Genomic DNA, 26,024 nt, shown 5'->3' with positions numbered 1-26,024 from the left:
CTTTTTTCCCCGCAAACTTAAGAACAGCTCCCTATTCATCCATGCCAGTCTTCTTCCCCGCCGGCTCATTTTGCGGCTCAGGGGGACCGCCCGCTCCTGCACCTTTAAGACTTCCTTCTTTAAGAGCAACCAGCTCTCCTGGACCCCTTGGTTCGCTAAGACTGAACGCCAGGGGACTGCCCCTACTAGACTTCAGAACAAATCAAAGTCCGCCCTCCAGAAGTCTAAAGTGGCAGTTTTGCTATTCTCCCTCCAGGCTGTAACACAGACAGCATCAAGAAGCTGACTGTTCTGCCTGCCCTGTCAGAAGTTCCATCTGTTGTGGGGTTGCTGCAGGTAAATGAGCAGCAGGTACCGACTGCCACAAAAACAGTGTGCAGATGGCAGCACCGCACCAACAGGATTCCTTGCTCCCCATTCTTGAGTTGATTAATCGGCTGCAGAGTGAAGGAGTGATCTGCAGCACTCACTTTGAACAGCCCCATATGGCCGGTGTGTAAAGCCAGTGGAGAATGGAGGCTGATGGTAGACTGACATGGCCTGAATGGATCATAGAACTGCTCAGGTTGGAAAACAGCTTCAGGGCAATGAAGTCCAACCCCAACCCGACCATCACACCCCAACTCTAACAACCCTCTGCTCAATTACGGCCCCGAGCACCACATCCAAACGGCTCTTAAACACACCAGGAATGGTCACTCAAACCACCTCCCCGGGCAGCCCATTCCAGTGCTTAAAAACCCAGAATCACACAGAATCAACAAGGTTGGAAAAGCCCCACAGGATTACCCAGTCCAGCCACTCATCACCAATAGCTCTTACTAAATCACGCCCCTCAACAACAACGTCCAAACGTTCCTTGAACACCTCCAGGGTTGGTAACTCCAGCACCTCCCTGTGCATCCCATTCCAGCGCCTCACAGCCCGTTCTGTACAGACGTGTTCCCTGATATCCAACCTGAACCCGCCCCCGGCACAACGTGAGGCCATTTCCCCTCGTCCTGTCAGCAGCGAGAAGAGCCCAGTCCCGCTCTGCCGGGAGCCCCTTCCAGCTGTTGGCAGAGCGCAATCAGGTCTCCCCTCATCCTGCTCTTCCGCAGCCCGAACAGCCCCGGCTCCTTCGGTCCCTCCAAGTCAGCGGCAGCGGAACGCGGCTCAGCGCCACGGCGGTGCGGCGCTGTGCGGAGATCCGCCCATAGGGGGCGCTGTGCGGCCGGCCCCCCCGTCTCTGTCCCCGCGGCGCCCCGGGATGGAGCGGCGGGGAACCTCCGCGGGAGCCGCGCTGGGACGGGACGAGGGGGCGGGCGGCAGCTGGGGATACGAGGAGCCCTGCGGGGAAACCGAGCGGACTCGGCCGTGCTCGATGGGGGCTGCGGTACCACGGAGAACCCCGCAGTACCATCACCAACAGCTCTGCCATTAACCATCCTCGTTCCTCCCGGGGGAGGTGCACCGTGCCCGGAGGTACTGCCATACCGGGACGATGCGCGGAGCGGAGGGAGCAAGCTCCGGGTCCAACTCCCGCACCCAAAAATCCGTTTAATATAAAGTCCTCTCATCGAGGACGTATCAGATATTAAACTGATAAGAACAGATACTACACTTGATCTTAGCCAAAAGGCCGAGAAGCGATACCCGAACCCACCCCCGTACACCTACCAACCCCCACGCGCGCTCCCGACACCTCACGGACGCGCACCCGCCGCCCGCACCGACCCCTCCCCCGCCTCCCCAGCCCCGTCCATCACCCCGCTCCGCCGGTTCCGCTCCCGCTCCGTCCCCGGTACCGGCCCCGCTCGGTCCCGTTGCAGCGTATCGGAGCGCTCCCAGCAGCCCCTGCGCCTCAGATTTGCATGGACCCGTCCCCGCCTCCCGCCCCGAACCGCGATGTGACGCGGAGCCCGGCGGGGAGCAGCAGTGCCCGCCCTCAGCCTCGGGTCCGGCCGCAGCGGGGCGGCACCGCGGGATCGGAACGTGATGCCGTGACCTTCAGGGGCCCTTAGAGGACGCTCCCCGTAAGGCACAGTGCGATCATCCGGGCAGTAAATGGACGCAGCTATATTCAACCATGTTGGTGTGTGCCTGTTTGTCCGAGCGCGCTGACCTTTTGCCTTCTCACTATGGGCCGCTCTTCGACCCCTTCGGCGCTGACAGACGCTGCAGGATTCGGCCGCACGGACACAGAAGTGCTCGGAATGGCAGCAGGTGGTGGTGTGGGAAAGGTGTGATGGTGTAAACCCAGCGCCCACAGCTCCGCTCAAACGGCCCCGGGAGCAAAACGGGACGGAGCCGAAGTCAAACAGCAGCTCAGAGCGATGTCAGCATCGTGCGCCAGAGCGGCGGCACCGAGATGTGACAGAGAAACACAGAGCTGGGAAATACCGCAACCTTCAGTGCAGCCAACAGCCGGTCGGCAGCACGGGGAGCAGCACTGCGCCCTGCTGTGCTCACGCTGCTCCCACACCGTGCAGAAGGACGAGGTGAACAGTGAAGCAGGAAAACAGGTGCTCTGCTAGAATTCCGAATACAAGGGGGCTAAGAGGGGGTAGTTTATAGAAATAAGTAAAGGAAACTTAAAAGTAACAAGAAACAAGGGGCCTAGGAGAGCAGGGAGGATGCAGATAAGGAGTGAGACCTCACAGACAACATCAGGCAAGGAGGAGCAAATACCAGAAGAGGAGTTGCATTCCCCCGTTAAGACAAGAGGGGCTCTGCATGCTAAAGAGCTATTGAATATGTATCAGTATTCCGAGAACTATTGACTATGTATTAGAAGTCCAAGAAGTCATTGACTATGCATTAAATGTACCTATATCTGTGTCACGATTTTGCAAGTCGGTGTGTAAGTTTGGAGGAGCTATCCCCCTTGCACCCGGCGCTGCGCAACGCTGGAATAAACATACCTGCTTTATAACCAATATCTGGATTATAGAGTTTGATTCCACAAGTCAGTGGGGGGGAGATCCCGACCCTTCCGACCCAACCATCTCAGGGTGCTGTGACCTTTGAGGCCCCTCCTGACCCAACCTGTTTCTACCAACCGGCAGTTCTTAAGGGACGGGGATGTACGTCTCTTTCCCAGGAGATGAGCAGCAACAGCTGCATGGCTACGAGCAGAGGCAAGAGCAGGAGTGGTGGAATGAAGCAGGTGGGAGGTTTCACCGATGGCTTTGCAGCGCCCTGCAGCCTTGCAACGACCTTATTGCTGATGGGATCGGTTAATATGGGAATGCCTTCTGCTCCCAGTGGACGGAGCTGTCGGCTCTGCTGCACACCCAGAACTTCTCAGTGTGGCAGAGGGCTGAGCTGATCCTGTCCCCATTCAGGTACGCACATCGGCCTCCATCGTGCGGCTGGATCCTGAGCAGAGGAGGGAGCAGAATGGGAAACCCAATCCCGGCCCAAACTTACCCTGTCAGAGATCCCACCCGGACAGACGGACGCTCACACTGACCGGTTGCTGAAGGCGCTGCCATCGGCCCACGTCCAGCGCTCGTCCCCTTCTGCCCAGTGCAGCCCAATCCAACAGTTGGCCGGGCCCCGGAACTGCAGCATGAATTCCTTTGAATCATGGAATCACAGAATGGTTTGTGTTGGAGGGACCCCAAGGAGCACCGAGTTCCAACCCCCCACCACAGGCAGGGCTGCCAGCCAATAGACCACAGCCTGGATCAAGGTGCCCGGGGCCACATCCAGCCTGGCCTTGAGCACCTCTGGGGATGGGGTGTCCACAGCCTCACTATCACCGTGTACCCAGACAACACGTCAGTCCGTTTCCCCATGTCTATCAATTCCCTCTAAATACTGGAAGGCCGCAATGAGGTCTCCTGGCCATGTTTCTCATCTCTGGTCCCTGGAGCCTTTGCCTGACAGTCACAACATTTCAAACCTGATGGAGCTCGGCTTGGCAGCCACATCAGGCAGCTCCCTTAGCACCCCGGGATGCACGTGATCCGGCCCCATGCACTCGTATACATTCAAGTCTCCCATCCTTGGAGACTTTCAAGGCAAGGCTGGATCAGGCCATGGGCAACCTGGTAGAGCTGTGGTGTTCCTGCTGATTGCAGGGAGCTGCACAAGATTGCCTTCAGAGGTTCCTTCCATCTCTCCAAGGATTTTATGATTCATACTCATTAGTTGGTCTCGCATTTGCTCTGTGCTTATGGGGGAGAGTTTGCTTCTCCAGTTCCCACCTGGAGATTCAGGGCTGTGTGGTTCAGGGATGTGATAATCCTGGCTGTCAGTGAAGGCTGAGGAAAGGCCCCACTGAATACCTCAGCCATTTCCACACCAGTCATTGCCAGTCCTCCTTTCCCATTTAGCAGAGGAGGTGCGCTCCCTTTGTCCTGTCTCTGCTGACTCGTGTACCCATACGATACCTGCTTGTTTTGAACGTCCCTCACCAAGTTCGGTTCCATCTGTACCTCTGTGTTCCTAATCTCATCTCTGCAAGTCCAGACAGCATCCCTGCAATCCCCCCTGGTGACACATTCTTGCTCCCACTGCCAGTGCTTGCCCATCTTTTCCCTCAGCCTTCCCAGCAGATCCTTGCCAAGCCACGCAGTTTTTCCACCTCCTCTGCCAGCTTTCTTACTCTGAGGGGTGGAGAGCTCTTGTGCTCCCAGAAGGGCATCCTGTAAGAGCAGCCAGCTTTGTTCCTCTCCTTTGTCTGCAAGGACTCCCCAGGAGATCTCACCCAACCATTCCTTACACAGCCTGAAATTGGGCCTCCTGAAATTCAGGTCCCGACCCCACTGTGTCAGTCCCACATTCCTTGAGGTCATTAACTCAACCAGGGCATGGTCTCTGCAGCCCAGCCTGCCTCTCATTTCATATCTTTCATGATCTCTGCATTTTTGAGCACTGGACCCAGCAACGTTTCACCTCCAATCAGTCTGTAAGGTACCTGAACCAGAAAGTCATCGTTACAGGCTGACAGTGTGACTCCCATCTACATAATCCATAACAAAGAAGACAACTCCCTCACCTTTCCTACCTCGCCTATCCCATCGAAAAAGATTACAGCGCTCAGTGGTGGTGTTCCAGTTATGTGAATTATCTCACCACTTATCCATGATGGCGATAAGATCAGTCTTCCCAGCAGATCCTTGCCAAGCCACGCAGTTTTTCCACCTCCTCTGCCAGCTTTCTTACTCTGAGGGGTGGGGAGCTCTTGTGCTCCCTGATGGGCATCCTGTAAGAGCAGCCAGCTTTGTTCCTCTCCTTTGTCTGCAAGGACTCCCCAGGAGATCTCACACTTCCATGATGGCGATTAAGATCCAAGTTTTCCGCATGTGCCACAGATTCCAGCTCCCCTTCCTTATTTCTCATGCCACGTGCATTGATACAGAGGCACTCCAGCAGGGCTTCCAGGCACACAGCCTCCCTAGAGAAGCCATCCCACAAACCTGAGGGACAAATCTGAGCTTTGCCTCCACTACTTCCCAGGCTCTTCTCTGCCATTCAGCAATGCATCCCCTCACCCCAGCAGCTCAAGTTTCAGTCCTCTCACATTAGAATCATAGAATCATAGAATTACTCAGGTTGGAAAAGACCTTGAAGATCATCAAGTCCAACCGCAGCCCAACCAGTACCCCATCTTTAAAAAAAGCAAAACAAAACAAAACAAAAAAAAAACCAAAAAAAAAAAAAACAAAAAACCAAAAAAAAAAAAACCAACCTCTGCTAAATCACATCCCTGAGTACCACACCCAAACGGCTCTTAAACACATCCAGAGATGGCGATTCAACCACCTCCCTGTTTATCCCATTCCAGTCCCTAACCACCCTTTCTGTAATGAAGCTCTTCCTAATATCCAACCTGAACTTGCCCTGGCGCAACTTGAGGCCATTTCCCCTCGTCCTGTCACATGTCACTAGTGAGAAGAGACCTGCCCCACTCTCACTGTAAGAACCTTTCAGGTACTGGCAGACGGCAATAAGGTCTCCCCTCAGCCTCCTCTTCCTCAGACTAAACAGCCCCAGCTTCCTTAGCCTCTCCTCGTAGGGCTGATTCTCCAAGCCCTTAATGAGCCTCGTTGCCCTTCTCTGGACCTGCTCCAGTACCTCCATGTCCTTCTTGTGCTGAGGTGCCCAAAACTGGACACAGTACTCGAGGTGAGGCCTCACCAATGCTGAGTACAGGGGCAGGATGACTTCCTTAGTCCTGCTCACCACACCATTGCTGATACAAGCCAGGATGCCATTGGCCCTCTTGGCCACCTGGGCACACTGCTGGCTCACATTCAGCCAACTGTCCATCAGCACACCAAGGTCCCTTTCCGTCTGGGAGCTTTCCAGCCACACCTCCCCAAGCCTGTAGGGTTGCCTGGGGTTGTTATGACCAAAATGCAGGACCTGACACTTGGCCTTATTGAAACTCATTCCATTAACCTTGGCCCATCGATCAAGTCTATCCAGGTCCCTCTCCAGTGCCCTTCTCCCCTCAGGCAGATCAACACTCCCTCCCAGCTTAGTGTCATCTGCGAACTTACTGAGGGTACACTCAATCCCCTCATCCAAATCATCAATGAAGATGTTAAACAGAAGCGGCCCAAGCACCGAGCCCTGGGGGACGCCGCTTGTGACCGGCCGCCAACTGGATTCCACTCCATTGACCACATTGAGCACAGCCAGCCTGCCGATGCACACAGCCAGCTTGCTGAAGCAAAGCCATGTCTTCTTTGAGCCAGTAGGAGCACCCTTCCACCCCACATCTCAGGTCCCACCACTGGAGTTTGGTCATTGCACAGTGACACGGACAAAGCCCTCCCCATGGCGGTACAGGGCTCAGCACAGCGCCCACGGGGGGCAGGGCCGGGGGGAGATGAGGCCGTGACACTGTCCCTGCACAGCCCGCTGCTTTCCCCAAAGGCATCTCCTCACGGCTTTGGCTTGGGGTGAATTGGGGGCACCGGCAGCAGTTGGTGCGGCCCCACCAGTCTGGGCTTCCCAGCCCCGTGCCGGCACTGCGGCTCACGTCCCACTCTCACCATCTCCTCTTTGCTGTCTATGGTGGCCAGGGAAGCTCCGAGCTGCTGGCAGTGCTCCCTGCTGCTGTTCCACGCACTCTCTGTGTCTGAGAAATAATAGCATTTCCCTTGGAAACCGACCCAGGCGTCGTGGCAAACATGGGAAACTTCTGGGCACGGTGAGCACAGCTCACAGCGCTGGAGCACTGCAAGGGAAACAAGTGGGCAAATGAGAGGCAAAGATCTGGAACTGGTGTATTTTTGTCCTGAATGCTGTTTGGTTCCTGAAGGGAGCCTATATCCAGGAGGGGAGTAAACTCTTCGAGAGGGCTGATAATAGCAGGACAAGGGGAAATGGATTTATGTTGAAAGAGGGTAGATTTAGGTTGGATGTTAGGAGATGTTCTTTACTAGGATAGTGGTGTGGTCCTAGAACAGGCTGCCCAGGGACGTTGTGGATGCCCCATCCATGGAGGTGTTCAAGGCCAAGCTGGATGGGGCCCTGGGCAACCTGATCTAGTAAATGTGGAAGTATGATGGCCCTGCCAAGCAGGGGGGTTGGAGCTTCACGATCCTTGAGGTCCCATCCAACCTGGGTCATTCTGTGATTCTGTGGGGCACCACGTGGGCGCCCAGGAGGTGGGATGGGGGCTGTGCTTGGGGAGGAGCTCAGGGCACTGGGAAACCCCATCGTCCCCCGTCCTGCACCCACAGTGGGATGCTGGGTGCGCTCACCTCTCCCAGACACCAGCCTGACGATGAGGATGATGATGGCGCCCACGATGACGCCCAGCAGCACTCCACTCACAAAGCACAAAAAGGCGCTTTTCCTTCTGCCCACGTTCCATTTCCAGCCTGTTGGGGCAGAGAGCAGATGGGATTGGGCTCTGTTCCCCCACTCGGCACTTTCCTGCTACGTGCCAACAGACAATCACACATTCTGTTCTCTTACCTTGTTTGAACTGCTGGTTTTCTTCTCCTGGGCAGAGCAGCTCTGCTTCGTGCTCCGGAGAATTCCGCTGTTGGTTTCCTGTTGTCATCGTGTGGAGCTGCTGGATGGTGGAGCTGAGATCTGCCCGTCCTGTTCTGGGAGCTGGGAGAGCAGATGGGAGGGAGAGAGGAGACGCTGAATGTGAGTTTAAGTATTGCAAGGGGTTAAAAGCAGAATAGTGCCTTATCTGTATCCAAAGCTAAAAGATGTAAATGGACCCAAATGAGCCCCAACTGTGGACACAAAGCACCAAAACACACAGAAACAGCACTGAATGGACAACACAGCCCCAAAAGTGAAACAGCCCAAAACAGGCACAAATGGGCCCCATCCTTCCACTGGTCCTGAAATGACAGAGAAGCATCTCAAAAGGGTGTAGAAAAGATTCTAAAACCTTCCTTCCCCAATGTCCACAGAATGCCCCAAAGGCCCTAAATATTCTCCCCCCATCCCCCTCCACCTTCCTCTGCCCTCCCCTCCCATACCTGCTGCTGTTTTCAGTCCAGGACCTGTGATGTCTCTCACAGCATTGGGGTCGCAGCCCCTCTGTCCCCGCTGTGCCCGGCACTCACAGACCTTCTTCCCCTCCCCACCGGCGGAGCCGTTCGTGGTTCCTTTCCCTTTCGGTTTCCTCGTAGCGCTCAGTCCCGGTGGGCAGAGCTCCCTCCGTTCCCTTTGCTCACACACACTCTGTGCCCGGCGTTCAGAGCCGGCTGCTGTGTCCAACTGGTGCTGTCCTTAAATTGGTTCGGAGATGATGTAAATTATCTAACTGGAATGTGTTGTCAGAACGTGGCACTCCTTTATTGCTTAAGATAATGATCTGGGCAGCGTGACAGCAGAGCACACCCTCCGAAGTTCTACATGTGAAGAGCTCTTACACACTCGCAATACACTGCCTTCCACCCTCATTATTTATCAATGTCTCTCATACTGCTGCTGTCCCTCTGGCCATGCTCGGTGCTATTCAGGCTGCTCGAGTGCCCCCCAACTGCTTCCCCTTCGTTCACCATCATCTCCATCATGGAATGTCCCACCGCCACCCGCTGTTCCCCAGCTCAGAGCATTCCCAGTGCTCACTATGGCACAGGGAGCCGCTTTTCAAGCAGTGTCTGTGGAGCCCGAGGAAATGTCCGTGTGCTGTGAGGCCGAAGATAAAAGTGCTCCATTGGGGCTGCAGTGCTCCTCGTGGGGCAAAGTCACCGAGGTGGAAGATGGAGGTGTTCTATTACGTCCCCTGAGCAAAATTAGTGATGAAAACAACACTGTGCCCAATAAAGCAGCAATGGAAGATTTCAGATCAATCACTCATGGATTCCTTTGGCTAAATTCAGCTATTGGTTCTGAAACTGACCTACTGATCCCTGCTGTGAGAGTTATAATGGTGTTTCCTTCTCCAGCATGGCATAGCAGTGAGGGTACGCCTGGACAAGCAGATGAGCAGGTAGTGAGAGGCTCGGCCACCAAGATCAGAGAAATGGGTGGGCAGACACAGTGAACGGAGAGTGAGAGAGAGGTGACGGGTTGGTGAGATCAGGATGGAGATACAGTGGTAAATGTGGGCGGGTTGTGCACCTGGAGTGCTGAGTTAACAAGGAAATGGACAGGCTGGGAACCCAGAATGCTCAATGAATGAGGAACTGGGAGGACCTGTTGGTGCCGGCTGCGCTGTGCTGTTGGAGGGGCGCTCCTGCTTGCAGGACACCCACTGCTGCAGTCCTGAATCAAGTCCTTCTCACAAGAGATCTGCTCTCTGACAAATCACGCGCTGTATTTCTCGCGGTGTCAGAGAGGCTTTATCCACTCGACGTGCTGAATTACAGAGCACGTCTCACGTTCACGGGTACGTTGTGCTGCAGTGCCCATCGATCCACCCCTCGATCCGCAGCCCATCCGTAGGTCGCACCTCTTCCTCCACTGGGCAGCAGACACCCACCCTGATGCTGCCGCTCTGGATCCACCCAGGTGCTTCCATCCTGGGTCCCCATCCACCGCTGGGCGTCCCGCTGCCCTGCAGGGGTTCGTGGCTGCGGGAGCATCTCCGTGTTGTGGTTTGGTGATTCGTGTCGGTGCTGCACATCAGAACATTGTGCACAACGGTGGCAGTTAATGAGCTCATGTCCCGGTTCCCATCCCCGGCGGACTTGGCGTGAGGAGGAAGCGGGGTGGGACTCTGGACCAGACCCAGCTGCTCTCTGCCTCGGGCCGCCTCAGCTCGCCGCGGATCACAGTGCGTGCTGCCCTCGCACTGCCGTGCTTCGACTCGTCCTTTGGGTGCTCTCATCTCCCTCGTTTGCTCTGGTTTGGTTACATGGAGTCAGTTTCCTCCTCAGATCGCTGCCGTTGTGTTTTCTCTTTGTTAAACCATCTGCTCGCTCCCTTTCCCCTTCCCCCTCTCCCGGAGCACACAGTCAGGGCAGACCCCTTTATTTTTTCCCTTCTCTCCTTTGTGTCTCTTTTTCCTTTTCCCGGGCCCTGTGTCCCCCCGACACGGTCTGATCCCCAGGGATAACCCCGTGACGCTCTGAGATGCTCCTTTACAGCCCCGTGCTGCACCCGAGCTGCGACAGCTTCCCCCAGTGCAGCAGATCCGCGCAGCTGGTTGTTCTACTTCTGTAACCCCACCATGGATTTGCTGCCATCCAGCACTCGGTGTGGAGTCAGGTCAGGACCCTGAGCTCTGGGAGACTGAACCTGAGGCTGTGTAAGGAACTGTTAGGTGAGATCTGCTGGGAAGCTGTCCTTAGAGACAATGGAGTGCAGCAAAGCCCGCTGCTCTAACCTAACCCTAACCCTAATTGCTCCTGGGCCTTTTGGAGAAGATTAAGTCTAGTATCTGTTCTTATCAGTTTACTGTGTCCAGTATTGGGCCCTTCCCTGCAAGAAAGACATTGAGGGTCTGGAACTTGTTCAAAGAAGGGCAACAAAGCTGGTGAGGGGTCTGGAGCACAATGGGGCCATATGAGGAGAGGCTGCAGGAGCTGGGAATGTTCAGCCTGGAGAAGAGATGGCTCAGTGGAGACCTTCTTGCTCAATATAACTTCCTGAAGGGAGGTTGTAGTGAGCTGGGGGACGGCCTGTCCTCTTGTGTCATTATTGACAGAACTAGAGGGAATGGTTTCAAGCTGCGACAGGGGAGACTCAGGCTGGACATTAGGAAATAGGACTTCTCAGAAAGGGTGGCCAGGCTCTGGAATGGACTGCCCAGGGAGGTGGTGGAGTCACCGACCCTGGGGGTGCTCAAGGAAAGACTGGGTGTTGTGTTGAGGGACATGGGTTAGTGGGAGCTATTGGTCATAGGAGAACGGTTGGACTGGATGATCTTTTAGGTCTTTTCCAACACTGGTGATTCTTCTAGGGTGCCCCACTGGGAGCGTGAGAGCTCTCCATCTCCCAGCTTCAGAAAGCAGGCAGAGGAGGCGAGAAACAGCATGAGTTGGAAAGGAGCCAGGCAGCCTGAGGGAAATGGAATTTTACCTGGTGTGGAAAGAAGGGTGAGTCACCTGGGAATGAAATACTGGGATGCCGCCCAGACTAGAGCTCCCTTCTTGAGAACTGGAACAATCCCAAGGGGAGCAGGAACAAAAGTCCCTCCTGTCTCTAACAGTGCGGCGCAGCCTGACCATGTGCGCTGTGGGAGAGGGGGAGGGAAGGGAGACTGCGAATGGGTCTAGGAGGAAAAAAATGAAGAAAGAAAGGATGATCTGAGAACGAATGGCAGTTTAATAAACCCAGAAACACTAAACAACAACCAGAGAGTTCCAACAAGGAGAAAACCAAATCCCAATCTCACCGACGGGCTGTGGGAGGCAGGAAGTCCCGACCACTCTGTCTCCTGGCAGGGAGCCGGGCCAAAAAAACCCCGTCCCCTTCCCCACCTCCCCTCTGGGGCCGCTTCCCACAAGCACATTTAAGGCAGTCCACAGAAAGGAAAAAAGCTTTTCCCATTAACTCCCATTATCCCACATGATGTTCTGATGTTGTATAGCAACACCAACCAAATTACAAAACCATAACACCGAACCTGGTGAGTCTTATAGATTCTTGTGACATAACCAGACAGTGTCTAGTCTGACACTCAAAGGGATAGCTTTATTCAATTAAGCAAGGTGGTAGAGTGAGCAAAACAGCGCTGGGCGACGAAGGGAGTCTCCACTCCACCAAGGTCACAATTTGAATGAAGGACTGGCTCTGTATTTCCATAATTATATCTCCTACATACATTACAGTCATTCTTGGAGCTGTGCAGGTTGTTGCTGTGGTCGTAGGTTGTTGCTGGGGGTTCATTTTCCTGCCTCCTGATGGTTGTGGGGCTGAAAGTCTTTTCCATTATTCTTTGGTTATTTTCTAGCAGCTGATGTGCCCCGGCAATGTGTAGTTTGCAATGTCTGCAGCTTCTTAGTTTCAGTCCTTTACAACACCAGTTACATTTTAGGGCACTATTTACATTCCCAGACACCTGAGAAAGCACCATTGAGTTTAGATTTGACTAACAAACTCAACCCTTACCTATCACACTGAGGGCTGTCAAAAAGAAGAGGGAATTCAACTGGTGCATGGGCCAGAAGAGACAGGCCAAAGGGAGTGTACCTCCTTTGGGAAACGAGAAGGGAAAACTGGCTACAACAGATATGGAGGAGGCTGATGTGCTCAACGAGTTTTTTGCCTTGGTCTTCACTGGCAGCTGGAGAAGGACTCTTGTATTTCTCATGTCCCTGAAGCTCCCATCCGTGAGCCTCCAGGTGGGGACTTGGGGAGGAAACCCCCCACAGTGTATGGGCAGAGCAAGTCTGAGACCACCTCATGGGAATTAATGTGTACAAATCCATGGAGCCAGACTGCATGGATCCCGGGGTTCTGAAGGAGCTGGCTGAGGTGGTTGCCGATCAGCTCTCCATCATATTTGAAAAGTTGTGGCTGTTGGGTGAAGTCCCAGAGACTGAAAAAGGGTCACATCGCTCCCGTTTATAAGAGAGGAAGCAAGGAGGACCCAGAGAACTGCAGGACAGTGAGTCTCACCTCTGGAAGGATCATGGAGTGGATCCTCCTGGACAACATGCTGGATCACATGAGGAATGAGCTGAGCTCAGGGCTGAGCGCTGCGGGGGAACCAAGAGGAACCTCTTAAACAAATGGTGAAGGAGTTGGTGCAGACATAGGAGTTTTGGTTTTTTTGATCATGGGAGAATTTACTCGGCTCCTGGCATGATGGCTGCAGATGGAAGCGGCCTGTCTCAAAAGGGTAGGAGGGTTCTAGCCGAGGAACCGTCAGGACTTATTGACATATGATTAAACAAGGTAGGAAGGGGGAGGGGGACAAAATGAGGGCCACTGGGTCTGAGGCGGCAGTTCAAGACTCAAAGCAGAGCTTGTTGGGTGCAGACAATGGGTTCAAAGGCATGGAGAGGGGTGGGGAGATGCTGCTTCTCTCAAGTGCCTGTATACTAACGCGCGAAGCATGGGAAATAAACAGGAAGAATTGGAGTTCTGCATGCGGTCGCGTGACCATGATCTCATTGCGATCACGGAGATGTGGTGGGACAGCTCGTATGGCTGGAATGTTGTCATGGAGGGCTATGTGCTTTTTAGGAAAGATCGGCTGGCAAGGCGGGGTGGTGGAGTTGCTCTTTATGTGAGAGAGCAGCTAGAATGTATTGAACTCCACCTGGGGGAGAGTGATGTAGCAGTCAAGAGCTTGTGGGTGAGAATCAAGCGCCAGGCTGGGAAGGGAGACACTGTTGTGGGTGTGTACTACAGGCCCCATGATCAGGCCTTCCGTAACCAAGTGGAAGTAGCGTTGTCATGGTTTTGCAATGTTGTAATTTTGCTATCAGTATTCCACATCATAACATCATGATAAAGCATGGGTAATTTTGACGAATGTGCTGCTCACAAAAGAAGACTGAATGTCCCAGGGAACACCACGGTCAGTCATATGACACGGACTCTATATAATCTCACTTTGGTGCTGGACTCCCTCCCTTGCACCTTGCCAGCCAGGGGGGAGCCGTGTGGGAGCGTCCCAGCCGTTCCGCCTACAGTTACAGCAGGCCTCTCGGTTTTGGGACTCACTCCCTCTTATTTTACTTGATTCGTTAGCCTTAATTCCAATTATATTGTATTATATTGTGTTATTCTGTATTCCGACATAGTATTTAGTAAATAAGTGTGCCTCCTTAGATCGTTGCCGCTGTATTTATTTTCCTTTTCTCTTTTTCCTTTTTCCTTTTGGGATAGCGGTCCTGCAGGCCGTCTATACCCCTGTCATGGGTGCTGGTAGATTTTAGCTTAACCCATGACAAGCGTCACACTCCCGGGCACTGGTACTTTTGGGGGATTTCAATTATCCAGATATTTGCTGGACGACCAACGCGGCCATGCATGCACGGTCCAGACAGTTCTTGCAGTGCGTTGAAGATAACTTTCTAATGCAGATGGTCGAGGTACTGACACGGGGTGGGGTGCTGCTGGACCTTATTCTCACCAACAAGGAAGGACTCATTAAGGAAGTAAAAGTCTGGGGTAACTTGGGTTGTAGCGACCATGAGATGGTGGAGTTTGAGATCCTGAGTGGAGGAAGCAAAACAAAAAGTAGGATTGCTACCCTGGACTTCAGGAGAGCCAACTTTGATCTCCTCCAGGACCTACTTGGGGCCATCCCGTGGGCCAGGGTGCTAGAAGGCAAGGGGGCCTGTGAGAGCTGGTTAGCATTTAAATGGCTCCTCTTCCAGGCTCAGGATCGGTGCGTCCCTGTAACTAAGAAGTCGGGAAAAGGTGCCAGGAGACCTGCGTGGATGAGTAAGGAACTCATGTGCAAGCTCTGCAGAAAGAAGAAAGTACACGATATGTGGAAAAAGGGTCTGGCCACTTGGGAACAATATAAGAATGTAGTCAGGGACTGCCGAGATGCGACCAGGAAGGCTAAAGCCCACCTGGAGCTGAATCTAGCTAAGGAGATCAAGGATAATAAAAAAGGCTTTCTTAAGTACGTTAACAGCAAAAGGAAGGCTAGGGAGAATGTGGGCCCCATACTAAGTGAGGGGGCTGTTCTGGTAACGGGGGATGCTGAGAAGGCGGAAATGCTGAATGCCTCCTTTGCTTCTGTCTTTAGTGAAAGGGCTCTCCCCCAGGAATCCCAGACCCTGGAGGTTGATGAGAGAGTCTGGGGAATGGGAGATTTCCCTTTAGTCAGGGAAGAGGTGGTCCGTGAGTGCCTAGGAAATATGAAGGTCCATAAATCCATGGGACCTGATGGGGTGCACCCGCGGGTGCTGAGAGAGCTGGCGCAGGTCATTGCAGAGCCGCTCTCTGTAATCTTTCAGAGGTCTTGGAGAACTGGGGAGGTGCCTGAAGACTGGAGGATGGCCAATGTCACCCCGGTCTTCAAAAAGGGCATGAAGGATGACCCGGGTAATTATAGGCCAGTCAGCCTCACCTCTGTCCCAGGGAAGGTGATGGAACAGCTTGTGCTGGATGCCATCTCCAGACAAGTGGGAGAAAAAGAGGTTATCAGGAGTACTCAGCATGGGTTCACCAAGGGGAGGTCGTGCTCGACCAACCTGGTGGCCTTTGATGAAGATGTCACTTGCTGGGTGGACGGGGGGAGAGCGGTAGATGTAGTCTACCTTGATTTCAGTAAGGCTTTTGATACGGTCCCCCATGACATCCTTATAACAAAGCTGAGGAAGTATGGGATAGATGAGTGGACGGTGAAGTGGGTCGAGAACTGGCTGACTGGCAGAGTGCAGAGGGTTGTCGTTGGTGGTGCTGAGAGGGGATTTGATCCAGGTTTATAAATACCTGAAGTGTGGGGGCCATAGTGGTGAGACTGGTCTCATTTCAGGAGTGCGTGGGGACAGGACTAGGGGCAATGGGCTGAAACTTCAGCATAGGAAGTTCCGCACAAATGTGCGCAAGAACTTCTTTACAGTGAGGGTGACGGAGCACTGGAACAGGCTGCACAGGGAGGTGGTGGAGTCTCCTTCTCTGGAGATATTCAAGACCCGCCTGGACACTGAGCTGTGCAATGTGGTGTAGGGAGCCTGTTTGGCAGGGGGTTGGACTCGATGATCTCTAGAGGTCCCTTCCAACCCCTACAATTCTGTGATTCTGTGAACCCCAAATGGCTCTGCAGGTGGGAAGAGGGGGAAGGGCTCGAGGTACCACCCTGCAGAGCCAGGACATTCCTGCATAACAAGTATTGCACGGGTGGCTCAATTCTGATACTTGGCTGCCAAACAGGAGGTTTGATTCCCAGCAATGCACCACCAACTGTCTTGGAGTTATCTGTAGATCTGTCTGTGCCTGGCCCGGCAGCAGTTCCTGTGAGCAGCACGGAATGGGAGCAGTCAGACTTTAACTCCAAATGCAGTGCATGAAGGCGTGGTGTGGAATAACTGATAACAAAAATCATAAACCTGTGTCAGGAACTCTGGGGCTGCCTTGGCCCATCAGAGGGCTGTTCCCTGGGATCACTCTGGGCGTGTTCAGGGCTATTTGGGGTCATTTTATGGCATTTCAGTGCAATTTCAGAGCCATGTTGGGGCCATTTTGGAACTGACTCAGACCTGCTTGGGGGCGGTTCTTTGGGATCATTTCAGGATCAGTCTGGGCTTATTTTGATGCCATTTGGACCATTTTGATGTCATTCGTGTCTGTGTTCTGCCATTTGGGGTCACTTGTGGGTTATGTTGGGGTCAATTCAGTGCCATTCTGGGTTCACTTTGGGTTCTTTTGTTGATGAGTCAAGTTTGGGGCCACTCAGGGCTGTTTACATCTATTTCCTGCTACTTTAGAGCCATTTGTGTTAATCTTGTTCACTTTTTAATTCATTTGGGTCTGTTTTAGGCTGTTTGGGTCAATTTGGGGCCCATCAGGGCCATCAAGGTCTATTTTCATGTGTTTTTGGGGCTGTTTCAGGTCAGTTTGCAATAACTTTGAGCCCCCGTGAGTCCCTTTAGAGTTCCATTGGGGCAGTTTGGATCTATTTAGAGCCATTTCAGGGCCATTTGTGTCTGTTTTGGCTGTTTTGATTTTGGGGCTGATATGGGCAGTTTCAGCACATTTGGGACCAATTCAGTGGGTTTTGAGTCCTTTGGTGTCACTTCTGTGCATTTTGGGGCTCCGTGTCGCAGTTTTAGGGGCTATTTAGGGCTGTTTCAGTCAATTTCGGGATGATTTGGTGCAGTTTGTGTCTGTTTGGGCCATTCAAGTTTGGGTGACAAAAAGGCACTACTTTGCTCTTAACCCCTTGTAATAATTAATGTGACATTCAGCGTCTCCTCCCTCTTTCCCATCTGCTCTCCCAGCTCCCAGAACAGGACGGGCAGATCTCAGCTCCACCACCAAACACCTCCAACCACAACACCTCCACACCGCACCACCCACCACCTCCACACGGTGACAACAGGAGACCAACAACAGAATTCCCCACAGCCTGAAGCAATGCTGCATTTCTCATAAGAAATCCGACAGTTCAATCGGGGTAAGAGAACAGAGTCCGTGAAGGTCTGCTGGCACGATGCATCCCATCCCCGTCAGCCCGGGCAGCGCTGCTGGACAAACCTTCCACGTTGTGCCGGGTGTGGGAGCGGAGAGCGGAGAGGGAGAGAGGGGCTGCAGAGCGCGGAGTGCGGGGTGCTGACGGGATGGCGCAGCCCCCCACCAACCTGCGGCTGCGCAGCGCCACCCGCGGGCACCTCCAGGGCCGGGACCGCACGTGGCCGAGCTCCGCGCATCGTCCCAAAAGAGCTTTGGGCTGTTTTCTCCTCGTTGTGCGGCACTTTTCTGGCACTTCTTTACCGCCGTGCGGCCCTATGAGCGCCCTTCTGGGGGCTGTGCCCGGTTCGGGCCAGTTTGGGGTCATTTCGGGTCATTTCGGGGCCGTTTCGGCGGCCGCTGGGGGCCGCTGTGCGCTGCGCTGCGGTCGGTCGGTGCCGCTCGGGCCCGTTGCGGGCAGCCCCAGCAGTTCCGTGTCGTGTCCATTGGATGCCGCTAAGCAGAAGTTGGAGCTCCAAGCTTTGCTTGCACTCATTGTGTCCGTTCCGCTCCCGAATCTCCTTTGGAAAGGTTGTCTGTAGGATCATCTCCCAGCTCGGGGTCAGCAGAGCCCTTCTCTGCCCTCATCAGCCCGCCCTCTCTCGGCCATCCTCGCTGCCGTCTCTGCAGCCCGCAGCGCTCGGAACGGTCCGTCCCATTCGGGCCGAACGAATGAATGGGGAGTTCCAGAGGCGGAGTCTGAGCCCCCAGGCCGCGGGCCCTACGAGATGGCAGGGAAGACGACGAGCCGAGTCTATCGCGTGTAAGAAAGGCATCTTGGGCTCGAAAGCGAGTCGCTCCGCTCCCTTGAGCCGCGTACAGCCCCAGATAACGGCTCAGACACGGAGACCCCCACAGCCCTTCGTGGCGCGGTGCGAACGCGGAGCGCTGAAGGCCGGCGCTGTGTGCGGGGCAGTGGAGTCTCCAGCACCGGCTCAGTCGGTGTTTCTTGAGCCTCTTCTTCGCCCGCGGCTCCTTCCTCCAAGTCAGCGGCAGCGGAACGCGGCGCTGTGCGGAGATGCGCCCATAGGGGCGCCTCGAAAACCAGATCTGCCATTAACCAGCATTGCTCCTCCCGGGGGAGGTGCACCGTGCCCGGAGGTACTGCCATACCGGGACGATGCGCGGAGCGGAGGGAGCAAGCTCCGGGTCCAACTCCCGCACCCAAAAAATCCGTTTAATATAAAGTCCTCTCATCGAGGACGTATCAGATATTAAACTGATAAGAACAGATACTACACTTGATCTTAGCCAAAAGGCCGAGAAGCGATACCCAAGCCTGCTCCCGCACACGTACCAGTCCCGCGCGCGCTCCTTACACCTCACGGACGCGCACCCACCGCCCGCACCGACCCGTTCCTCACCGCCCCAGCCCCGTCCATCACCGCGCACCGCCGGTTCCGCTCCCGCTCTTTCTCCGTTGGCGGACCCGCTCGTCCCCGGTTCATGGTGGCGGAGCGCTCCCAACAGCCCCCGCGACTCACATTTGCATGTCCCCGCCCCTCACCGGCCGCTCTTCAATTTCGTCTATTCTGTAGAGGTTTTGTAGTGAGGGGAGGGGAAGTAGGAACAGGACGGTTGCTGGGAGGATCGTTCAAGTTAGTTCTACTTCTTGGGCGTCTACGGTGTTTGACGGTAGTTTTTGGGTGGGTATCACTGTTAGTAGGTAGAGCACTAGGCTGCAGATTGCGAGTGCTACTGTTAGAGCGTGATCATGGGAGGCGGGAGTGAAGCCCAGACATGACGGGGTCAAGAGCTTGTGGGTGAACATCAGGATCCAGTGAGGGGCATCTGGTGGTCGGGGTATTGTTAAACTGTTTAGATGGGGTGGAAGGCAGCCAATCGTTTGTTGGGGTGGAAGGCAGCCAATCATGTGTTGTGCCATTGTCGGAGTTATCCAATCATATTATGCCATGACTGCAGTTGTGGGGTATAAAAGGTTGTTTGTGCCGTAATGAAGTTGTACTGAGTTGATAACTCGCATTGAGTCATCTCTGAGTTCCACAGTCCCGCTCCTGCAGATGATCTTTGCGGTCTTTTCCAACCTGAGTAATTCTATGATTCTACGATTCTGTTAATGCAATTGGCCCAGACTTACCGCTCCTGAAGGGTGAGTGGGATTGGGGTTGGTCGGCTGCATTGTTGCCAGGTCAGCTCTCGGTGTCCTGTGCAATTCCTAAAGCGGTTTCTTGTGCTCGTACTGGTGGATGGTTGGGCTGGATGACCTTGGAGGTCTTTTCCAACCTTGTTCAGCCCGGAGGAGAGAAGGCTGTGGGGTGACCTCATTGCAGCCTGCCAGGACCTGAAGGGATCCTACAGACAGGAGGGGAGTCAGCTCTTGACAAGCGGAGACAATCACAGAACCATAGAATCACCAGGGTTGGAAAAGACCTAAAAGATCATCCAGTCCAACCGTTCTCCTATTACCAATAGCTCCCACTAACCCATGTCCCTCAACACAACATCCAGTTTTTTCATGAACACCCCCAGGGTCGGTGACTCCACCACCTCCCTGGGCAGTGCATTCTAGTGCCTGGCCACCCTTTCTGAGAAGTCCTATTTCCTAATATCCAGCCTGAATCTCCCCTGCCGCAGCTTGAAACCATTCCCTCTGGTCCTATCACTAATGACACAAGAGAAGAGGCCGACCCCAGCTCACTACAACCTCCCTTCAGGAAGTTATATTGAGCAATGTGGTCTTCCCTGAGCCTCCTCATCTCCAGGCTGAACATTCCCAGCTCCCGCAGCCTCTCCTCATATTGCCCCATTGTGCTCCAGACCCCTCACCAGCTTTGTTGCCTTCCTCTGAACACGTTCCAGACCCTCAATGTCTTTCTTGCAGGGAGGGGCCCAAAACTGGACACAGAACTCGAGGTGCAGCCTCACCAGTGCCGAGTACAGGGGGACAATCACCTCTCTGCTCCTGCTGGCAGTGCTGTTTCTGATGCAGGCCAGGATGCCGTTGGCCTTCTTGGCCACCCAGGCACACTGTGGGCTCATGTTCAGTCGAGCATCAATCAGTTCCCCCAGGTCCGTTTCCTCCACACAGTCCTCCAGCCACTCCACCCCAAGACTGTAGCATCGACCGGGGTTGTTGTAGCCAAAGTGCAGGACCCGGCATTTGCTCTTGTTGAACCTCATCCCATTGCCTTCAGCCCAGCTCTCCAGCCTGTCCAGATCCCTCTGTAGGGCCTCGCTACCCCCGGGCAGATCCACACTCCCAGCCAGTTTAGTGTCATCTGCGAACTTACTGAGAGCACACTCAATGCCCTCATCCAGGTCATCAATAAAGATGTTGAAGAGGACAGGCCCCAGCACCGACCCCTGGGGAACACCACTCGTGACCGGTCACCAGCTGGATCTGACTCCATTCACCACCACTCTCTGAGCCCGGCCCTCCATCCAGCTCCTCACCCAGCCCAGAGTGTCCCCGTCCCAGCCACGGGCTGCCAGCTTCTGCAGGAGAACAGCATGGGAGACAGTGTCGAAGGCTTTGCTGAAGTGCAGGTAGAGCACAGCAACTGCCTTTCCCTCATGCAGCAGACGGGTCAGTAGCTCATAGAGGAGATCGGGTTGGTCAAACAGGACCTGCCCTTCACGAACCCACGCTGATAAACGGCAGGACGAGGGGAAACGGTTTGAAGCCGGAGCCGAGCGGTGCCCCCAGCACAGCGCTGCGCTCCGCCAACGGCGCCCAATGGGAGCGACCCCAGCAGCCAGCGCCCAGCAGGACACAGCACTAGTGCCCATACAGCTCTGCCTTTAACCATCGCTGTTCCTCCCGGGGGAGGTGCACCGTGCCCGGAGGTACTGCCATACCGGGACGATGCGCGGAGCGGAGGGAGCAAGCTCCGGGTCCAACTCCCGCACCCAAAAATCCGTTTAATATAAAGTCCTCTCATCGAGGACGTATCAGATATTAAACTGATAAGAACAGATACTACACTTGATCTTAGCCAAAAGGCCGAGAAGCGATACCCGAACCCACGCCCGCACACCTACCACCGCCCCACGCGCCCCCGACACCTCACGGACGCGCACCCACCGCCCGCACCGACCCCTCCCCCGCCTCCCCAGCCCCGTCCATCACCGCGCACCGCCGGTTCCGCTCCCGCTCTTTCTCCGTTGGCGGCTCCGCCGGCCCCGGTTCATGGTGCCGGAGCGCTCCCAGCGGCCCCCGCGACTCACATTTGCATGTCCCCGCCCCCCCCGCAGCGCTGCCGCTCGGACGCGGGGCTCGCTGCGCTGGTGCTGCGGTCGGGGCGGTGCGGGCTGGTGCTGCGGGGCTGGGGGCGCTGATCTGAGGATGGGGCCCGTCTGAGCTCGGAGCGGCAGGAGACGACTTGGAGCCGGCCCGTAGCGCTGCTGAGCCGCACGTGGCGGCTCTACGCTGCGGGAAGCACGGCGAGCAGCGCTGCGACTTCGTGCTCGGCACTGAGCGCGTTCAGCCCCTGCCATGAAGAACCGCATAGGAACCGCTGTGAGCAGAACCAGCAGCGAGTCGTGGGATCAGAGAATCGTAGCAGCACGGAATCACTCGGGTTGGAAATGACCTTAAAGATCATCGAGTCCAACCACGACCCAGCCATCCGCCCCCAGCTGACAGCCCTCTGCTCACTCCTGGCCGCATCCGGACGGTTTCTAAACACCTCCAGGGCTGGTGACTCCAGCACCTCCCTGCGCAGCCCATTCCAGCACTTCACAGCCCGTCCTGTACACAAGTGTTTCCTGACATCCAACCCAAACCTGCCCTGCCACAACCTGAGGCCATTTCCCCTCGTGCTGTCAGCAGTGAGAAGAGCCCAGCCCCGCTCTGACAGCTTCCCTGCGTCCCCGGAATCACCATCAGGAGTTGCCCACTCTTCCAGAGACCACAAACTTTCCTTCTGTTCTTCGGTTCCAGCCGAAGGTCTCCGTTCAGCCAGCCCGGCCTCCCAGCCTGTGGGCACAACTTCATGCCCTGGGGACGCTCAGCTCCTGCGCCTTTAAAACAGCTTCCCTAAAGTATTCCCAGCCTTCCTGGGCTCACACGCTCCAAAGCTGCCTCCCAAGGGACCCTCTCAGCCCCGGTCCCGAAGAGGTTAAAGTCAAGTCTGCCCTGCAGAAGGCGGCCGTTCTGCTGCCCCTCCTCCGCGGTTCAACAAGGATGGAGCAGTGGAGCATCTCTGATCACTGCCCCGGGCGGCCTCCAACCTTCACACCCCACCGGACCTTCTCTGTTAGCGAACAGCAGGTGCAGGATTTGGCTTCCCCTCGTTCTTCCCGCTCCAGTCGTGTCAGGAAGTGATCCCCACCAGCTCCAGGAACCCCGGGACTGATCCCTACCTGCTGCATCATGAATCCAGCAGATGCCCGGGACATTGAAATCCCCCCTGAGAACAAGGGGGAGAGACCGTGAGTCCTCACCCAACTGTCTACAAGGTGTTTTGTCAGCTCTCCATCCTGGCTGTGTGGCCTGTAGCAGACTCCCATGATAATATCAGTCTTATTGGCCTTCTCTTTTATTCTGACCCATAAGCTCTCAACATTATCATCATTAATTTCCATGCATTCACATTCTTTCTTAACACAGAGAGCTACACCAGCACCCTTCCTGCCTTGCCTGTCTCTTTTGAAGGCCGGTCCCCATCCATCACAGCAGTGCAGCCGTGTGAGTCATCCCACCACGTTTCCATGATGGTGACCATATCGTGGCATTCCAGCTGCTCAGTGGCTTCCAGCTCCTCCTGTTTGCCACCCATCCATGCTGTGTGCATTGCTGTAAAGGCACCCGAGCCGGGCCTCCCTTGTCAAACAAGGTCAAAAACAAAGTCAAACAGAGGTCAAAAAACCCGAAGCCCTGCCGGGCACACCAGGCTCAGAGCCAGCGATGAATCCGGCCCATCACGTTTAGCCCCTCATCGTCCCCTGTAACCGGAGGGATAGAGAAGGACGCAACTTGTGCTCCCAAACCCTTCACCTGCCGCCCGGAGGCTCCGAATTCCTTTTTCAGTCTCTAGGGAAGTTCTTCCCATTTCATCGCTGCCAACAACAACAGGGGGCAGAAATCCGACGGGGGAAGAAGTTTCTTCCTGTCTTTACCCCAGGCCCCCAGGAGGCGGCAGACCTCCCCGCGCAGAGGGGCTGCTTTCCATGCCGGCCCTTCTGCTCCATTCAGCAGGACGATGACCCGTCGTTTTTTCTCTGCTGAGGAGCTTTTAGCGCTAAGTGAGCTCTGGTTGGATTCGGTAGCGCCACCGAGTGGGGAGAACCCGGGGAGAGCCCCCATCCCACCCCCATCCCAAAGGGACCGGGGCTGAGAGGGTCCCTTGGGAGGCAGCTTTGGAGCGTGTGAGCCCAGGAAGGCTGGGAATACTTTGGGGAAGCTGTTTTAAAGGCGCAGGAGCTGAGCGTCCCCAGGGCATGAAGTTGTGCCCACAGGCTGGGAGGCCGGGCTGGCTGAACTGAGACCTTCGGCTGGAACCGAAGAACAGAAGGAAAGTTTGTGGTCTCTGGAAGAGTGGGCAACTCCTGATGGTGATTCTGGGGTCGCAGGGAAGCTGTCAGAGCGGGGCTGGGCTCTTCTCACTGCTGACAGCACGAGGGGAAATGGCCTCAGGTTGTGGCAGGGCAGGTTTGGGTTGGATGTCAGGAAACACTTGTGTACAGGACGGGCTGTGAAGTGCTGGAATGGGCTGCGCAGGGAGGTGCTGGAGTCACCAGCCCTGGAGGTGTTTAGAAACCGTCCGGATGCGGCCACGAGTGAGCAGAGGGCTGTCAGCTGGGGGCGGATGGCTGGGTCGTGGTTGGACTCGATGATCTTTAAGGTCATTTCCAACCCGAGTGATTCCGTGCTGCTACGATTCTCTGATCCCACGACTCGCTGCTGGTTCTGCTCACAGCGGTTCCTACGCGGTTCTTCATGGCAGGGGCTGAACGCGCTCAGTGCCGAGCAAGAAGTCGCTGCGCTGCTCGCCGTGCTTCCCGCAGCGCAGAGCCGCCACGTGCGGCTCAGCAGCGCTACGGGCCGGCTCCAAGTCGTCTCCTGCTGCTCCGAGCTCAGACGGGCCCCATCCTCAGATCAGCGCCCCCAGCCCCGCAGCACCAGCCCGCACCGCCCCGACCGCAGCACCAGCGCAGCGAGCCCCGCGTCCGAGCGGCAGCACTGCGGGGGGGGCGGGGACATGCAAATCTTGGCCGCGGGGGCTGCTGAGAGCGCTCCGGCACCATGAACCGGGGCCGGCGGGGCCGCCAACGCGGAAGGAGCGGGAGCGGAGCGGGCGGTGCGCGGTGATGGACGGGGCTGGGGAGGCGGGGGAGGGGTCGGTGCGGGCGGTGGGTGCGCGTCCGTGAGGTGTCGGGGGCGCGCGTGGCGGTGGTAGGTGTGCGGGCGTGGGTTCGGGTATCGCTTCTCGGCCTTTTGGCTAAGATCAAGTGTAGTATCTGTTCTTATCAGTTTAATATCTGATACGTCCTCGATGAGAGGACTTTATATTAAACGGATTTTTGGGTGCGGGAGTTGGACCCGGAGCTTGCTCCCTCCGCTCCGCGCATCGTCCCGGTATGGCAGTACCTCCGGGCACGGTGCACCTCCCCCGGGAGGAATCATGTTGGTTAAAGATAGAGCTCTATGGGCTGCTGGGCGCTGTGTCCCGCAGGGGGCGCTCTTGCGCCGCTGGAACCGCGGCCGTGATGTTGAATCCGGCCCCTCGCGGAGTCCGGGCTGTTTTGCGGAGCCCAAATGAGGCTGTTCAAGGAACCGTCGGAGCCTCCTGGGAAGCGCTTGGAGTCAATGGGGCGGAAGGAGCCGGGGCTGCTCGCTAAGGAGCCGGTCTGAGCGCTGCGTCCCTCAGAGTAAGGAGCAGGAAGGAGGGGGGGGCAGGAAGCAGCACGGCTTAGCGAGGATCTGCTGGGCAAAGGGAGGGGAAAGAAGGGGAAGAAGCGGCGAAGTGGGAGCAGGGACGTGTCACCTGCAGTGAGTACAGGGCTGCTGTCTGCACTTGCAGGGATGGGAGCAGGAAAGTGAAGGCACAGATGGAACTGGATGGAAAGGGATGTTAAAAACAAGAAGGGATGGCACACGTACATAGGCCAGGAGAGACAGGCCAAGGAGAGCGAACCTCCTTTGCTCAATGGGAAAGGAGAACTGGGTGCAGCAAACGTGGAGGAGGCTGGGGTACCCGGTGTGTTCTTTGCCTCAGGCTTCACTGGCAGCCTGTTCATCTCTGAACATCACAGTCCTGAACCTGAAGCTCCTGGTGGATCTGGAGAAGCAAACTGCCCCCGGCTGTAAGGGCAGAGCAAATCGGAGACCGACTATGAGACTGAATGTGTGCAGGACATGGGGGCTGATGGAACCCAGCCCAGGGCTAGAACGGAGCTGCCTGATGTGGCTGTCAGGCAAAGTCCCTGGGGGCCGGGAGAAGGGAAACATCACAGGGAGGAAGGGGGAACTGGAACTACAAGTTAGTGAGCTTCAACACTGCGCATGGGGAGATCCCGGAGCTGATCCTCCTGGAAGGGACTGTCCTGGAAGGGATGATCCT

General features: G+C 55.6%; 1 protein-coding gene and 4 non-coding genes across 5 annotated transcripts; 1 reads left to right on the top strand and 4 right to left on the bottom strand.

The window, feature by feature from the left end:
* Positions 1 to 1,442: 1,442 nt before the first annotated feature.
* Positions 1,443 to 1,633, bottom strand: LOC140247501 (U2 spliceosomal RNA). Its single transcript, XR_011902687.1, has one exon. It is a non-coding gene; the product is annotated as a U2 spliceosomal RNA (small nuclear RNA).
* An 888-nt stretch (positions 1,634 to 2,521) lies between these two features.
* LOC140258489 (C-type lectin domain family 2 member B-like) lies at positions 2,522 to 8,684 on the bottom strand. The gene is made up of 6 exons (XM_072348812.1): positions 8,448 to 8,684; positions 7,924 to 8,064; positions 7,707 to 7,826; positions 6,993 to 7,177; positions 3,455 to 3,561; positions 2,522 to 3,360 (listed from the first exon to the last, which is right to left on the bottom strand). Exons 2-6 carry the CDS (start codon positions 8,009 to 8,011, stop codon positions 3,219 to 3,221), a joined length of 642 nt encoding a protein of 213 aa, XP_072204913.1. The 5' UTR covers positions 8,012 to 8,064; positions 8,448 to 8,684; the 3' UTR covers positions 2,522 to 3,218.
* A 9,894-nt stretch (positions 8,685 to 18,578) lies between these two features.
* On the bottom strand, positions 18,579 to 18,770 carry LOC140247504 (U2 spliceosomal RNA). The gene has a single exon (XR_011902690.1). It is a non-coding gene; the product is annotated as a U2 spliceosomal RNA (small nuclear RNA).
* Positions 18,771 to 21,284: 2,514 nt separating this feature from the next.
* LOC140247500 (U2 spliceosomal RNA) lies at positions 21,285 to 21,475 on the bottom strand. Its single transcript, XR_011902686.1, has one exon. It is a non-coding gene; the product is annotated as a U2 spliceosomal RNA (small nuclear RNA).
* A 3,407-nt stretch (positions 21,476 to 24,882) lies between these two features.
* On the top strand, positions 24,883 to 25,073 carry LOC140247499 (U2 spliceosomal RNA). The gene has a single exon (XR_011902685.1). It is a non-coding gene; the product is annotated as a U2 spliceosomal RNA (small nuclear RNA).
* The last annotated feature ends 951 nt before the right edge of the window (positions 25,074 to 26,024 follow it).

The sequence above is a fragment of the Excalfactoria chinensis genome, chromosome 1 (assembly GCF_039878825.1).
Source record: "Excalfactoria chinensis isolate bCotChi1 chromosome 1, bCotChi1.hap2, whole genome shotgun sequence".
In the NCBI taxonomy this organism is placed as follows: domain Eukaryota; kingdom Metazoa; phylum Chordata; class Aves; order Galliformes; family Phasianidae; genus Excalfactoria; species Excalfactoria chinensis.
Note: the sequence above shows the minus strand (reverse complement) of the source record. Positions and strands in the feature narration are given on the sequence as shown.

Coding starts and splice junctions, on each gene's coding strand:
- LOC140258489 (XM_072348812.1), bottom strand. CDS start 8,011: ATGACAACAGGAAACCAACAGCGGAATTCTCCGGAGCACGAAGCAGAG. Junction 7,827..7,923: donor AAACCAGCAGTTCAAACAAG/GTAAGAGAACAG, acceptor CTGCCCCAACAG/GCTGGAAATGGAACGTGGGC. Junction 3,562..6,992: donor TAGACAGCAAAGAGGAGATG/GTGAGAGTGGGA, acceptor CATGATTCAAAG/GAATTCATGCTGCAGTTCCG.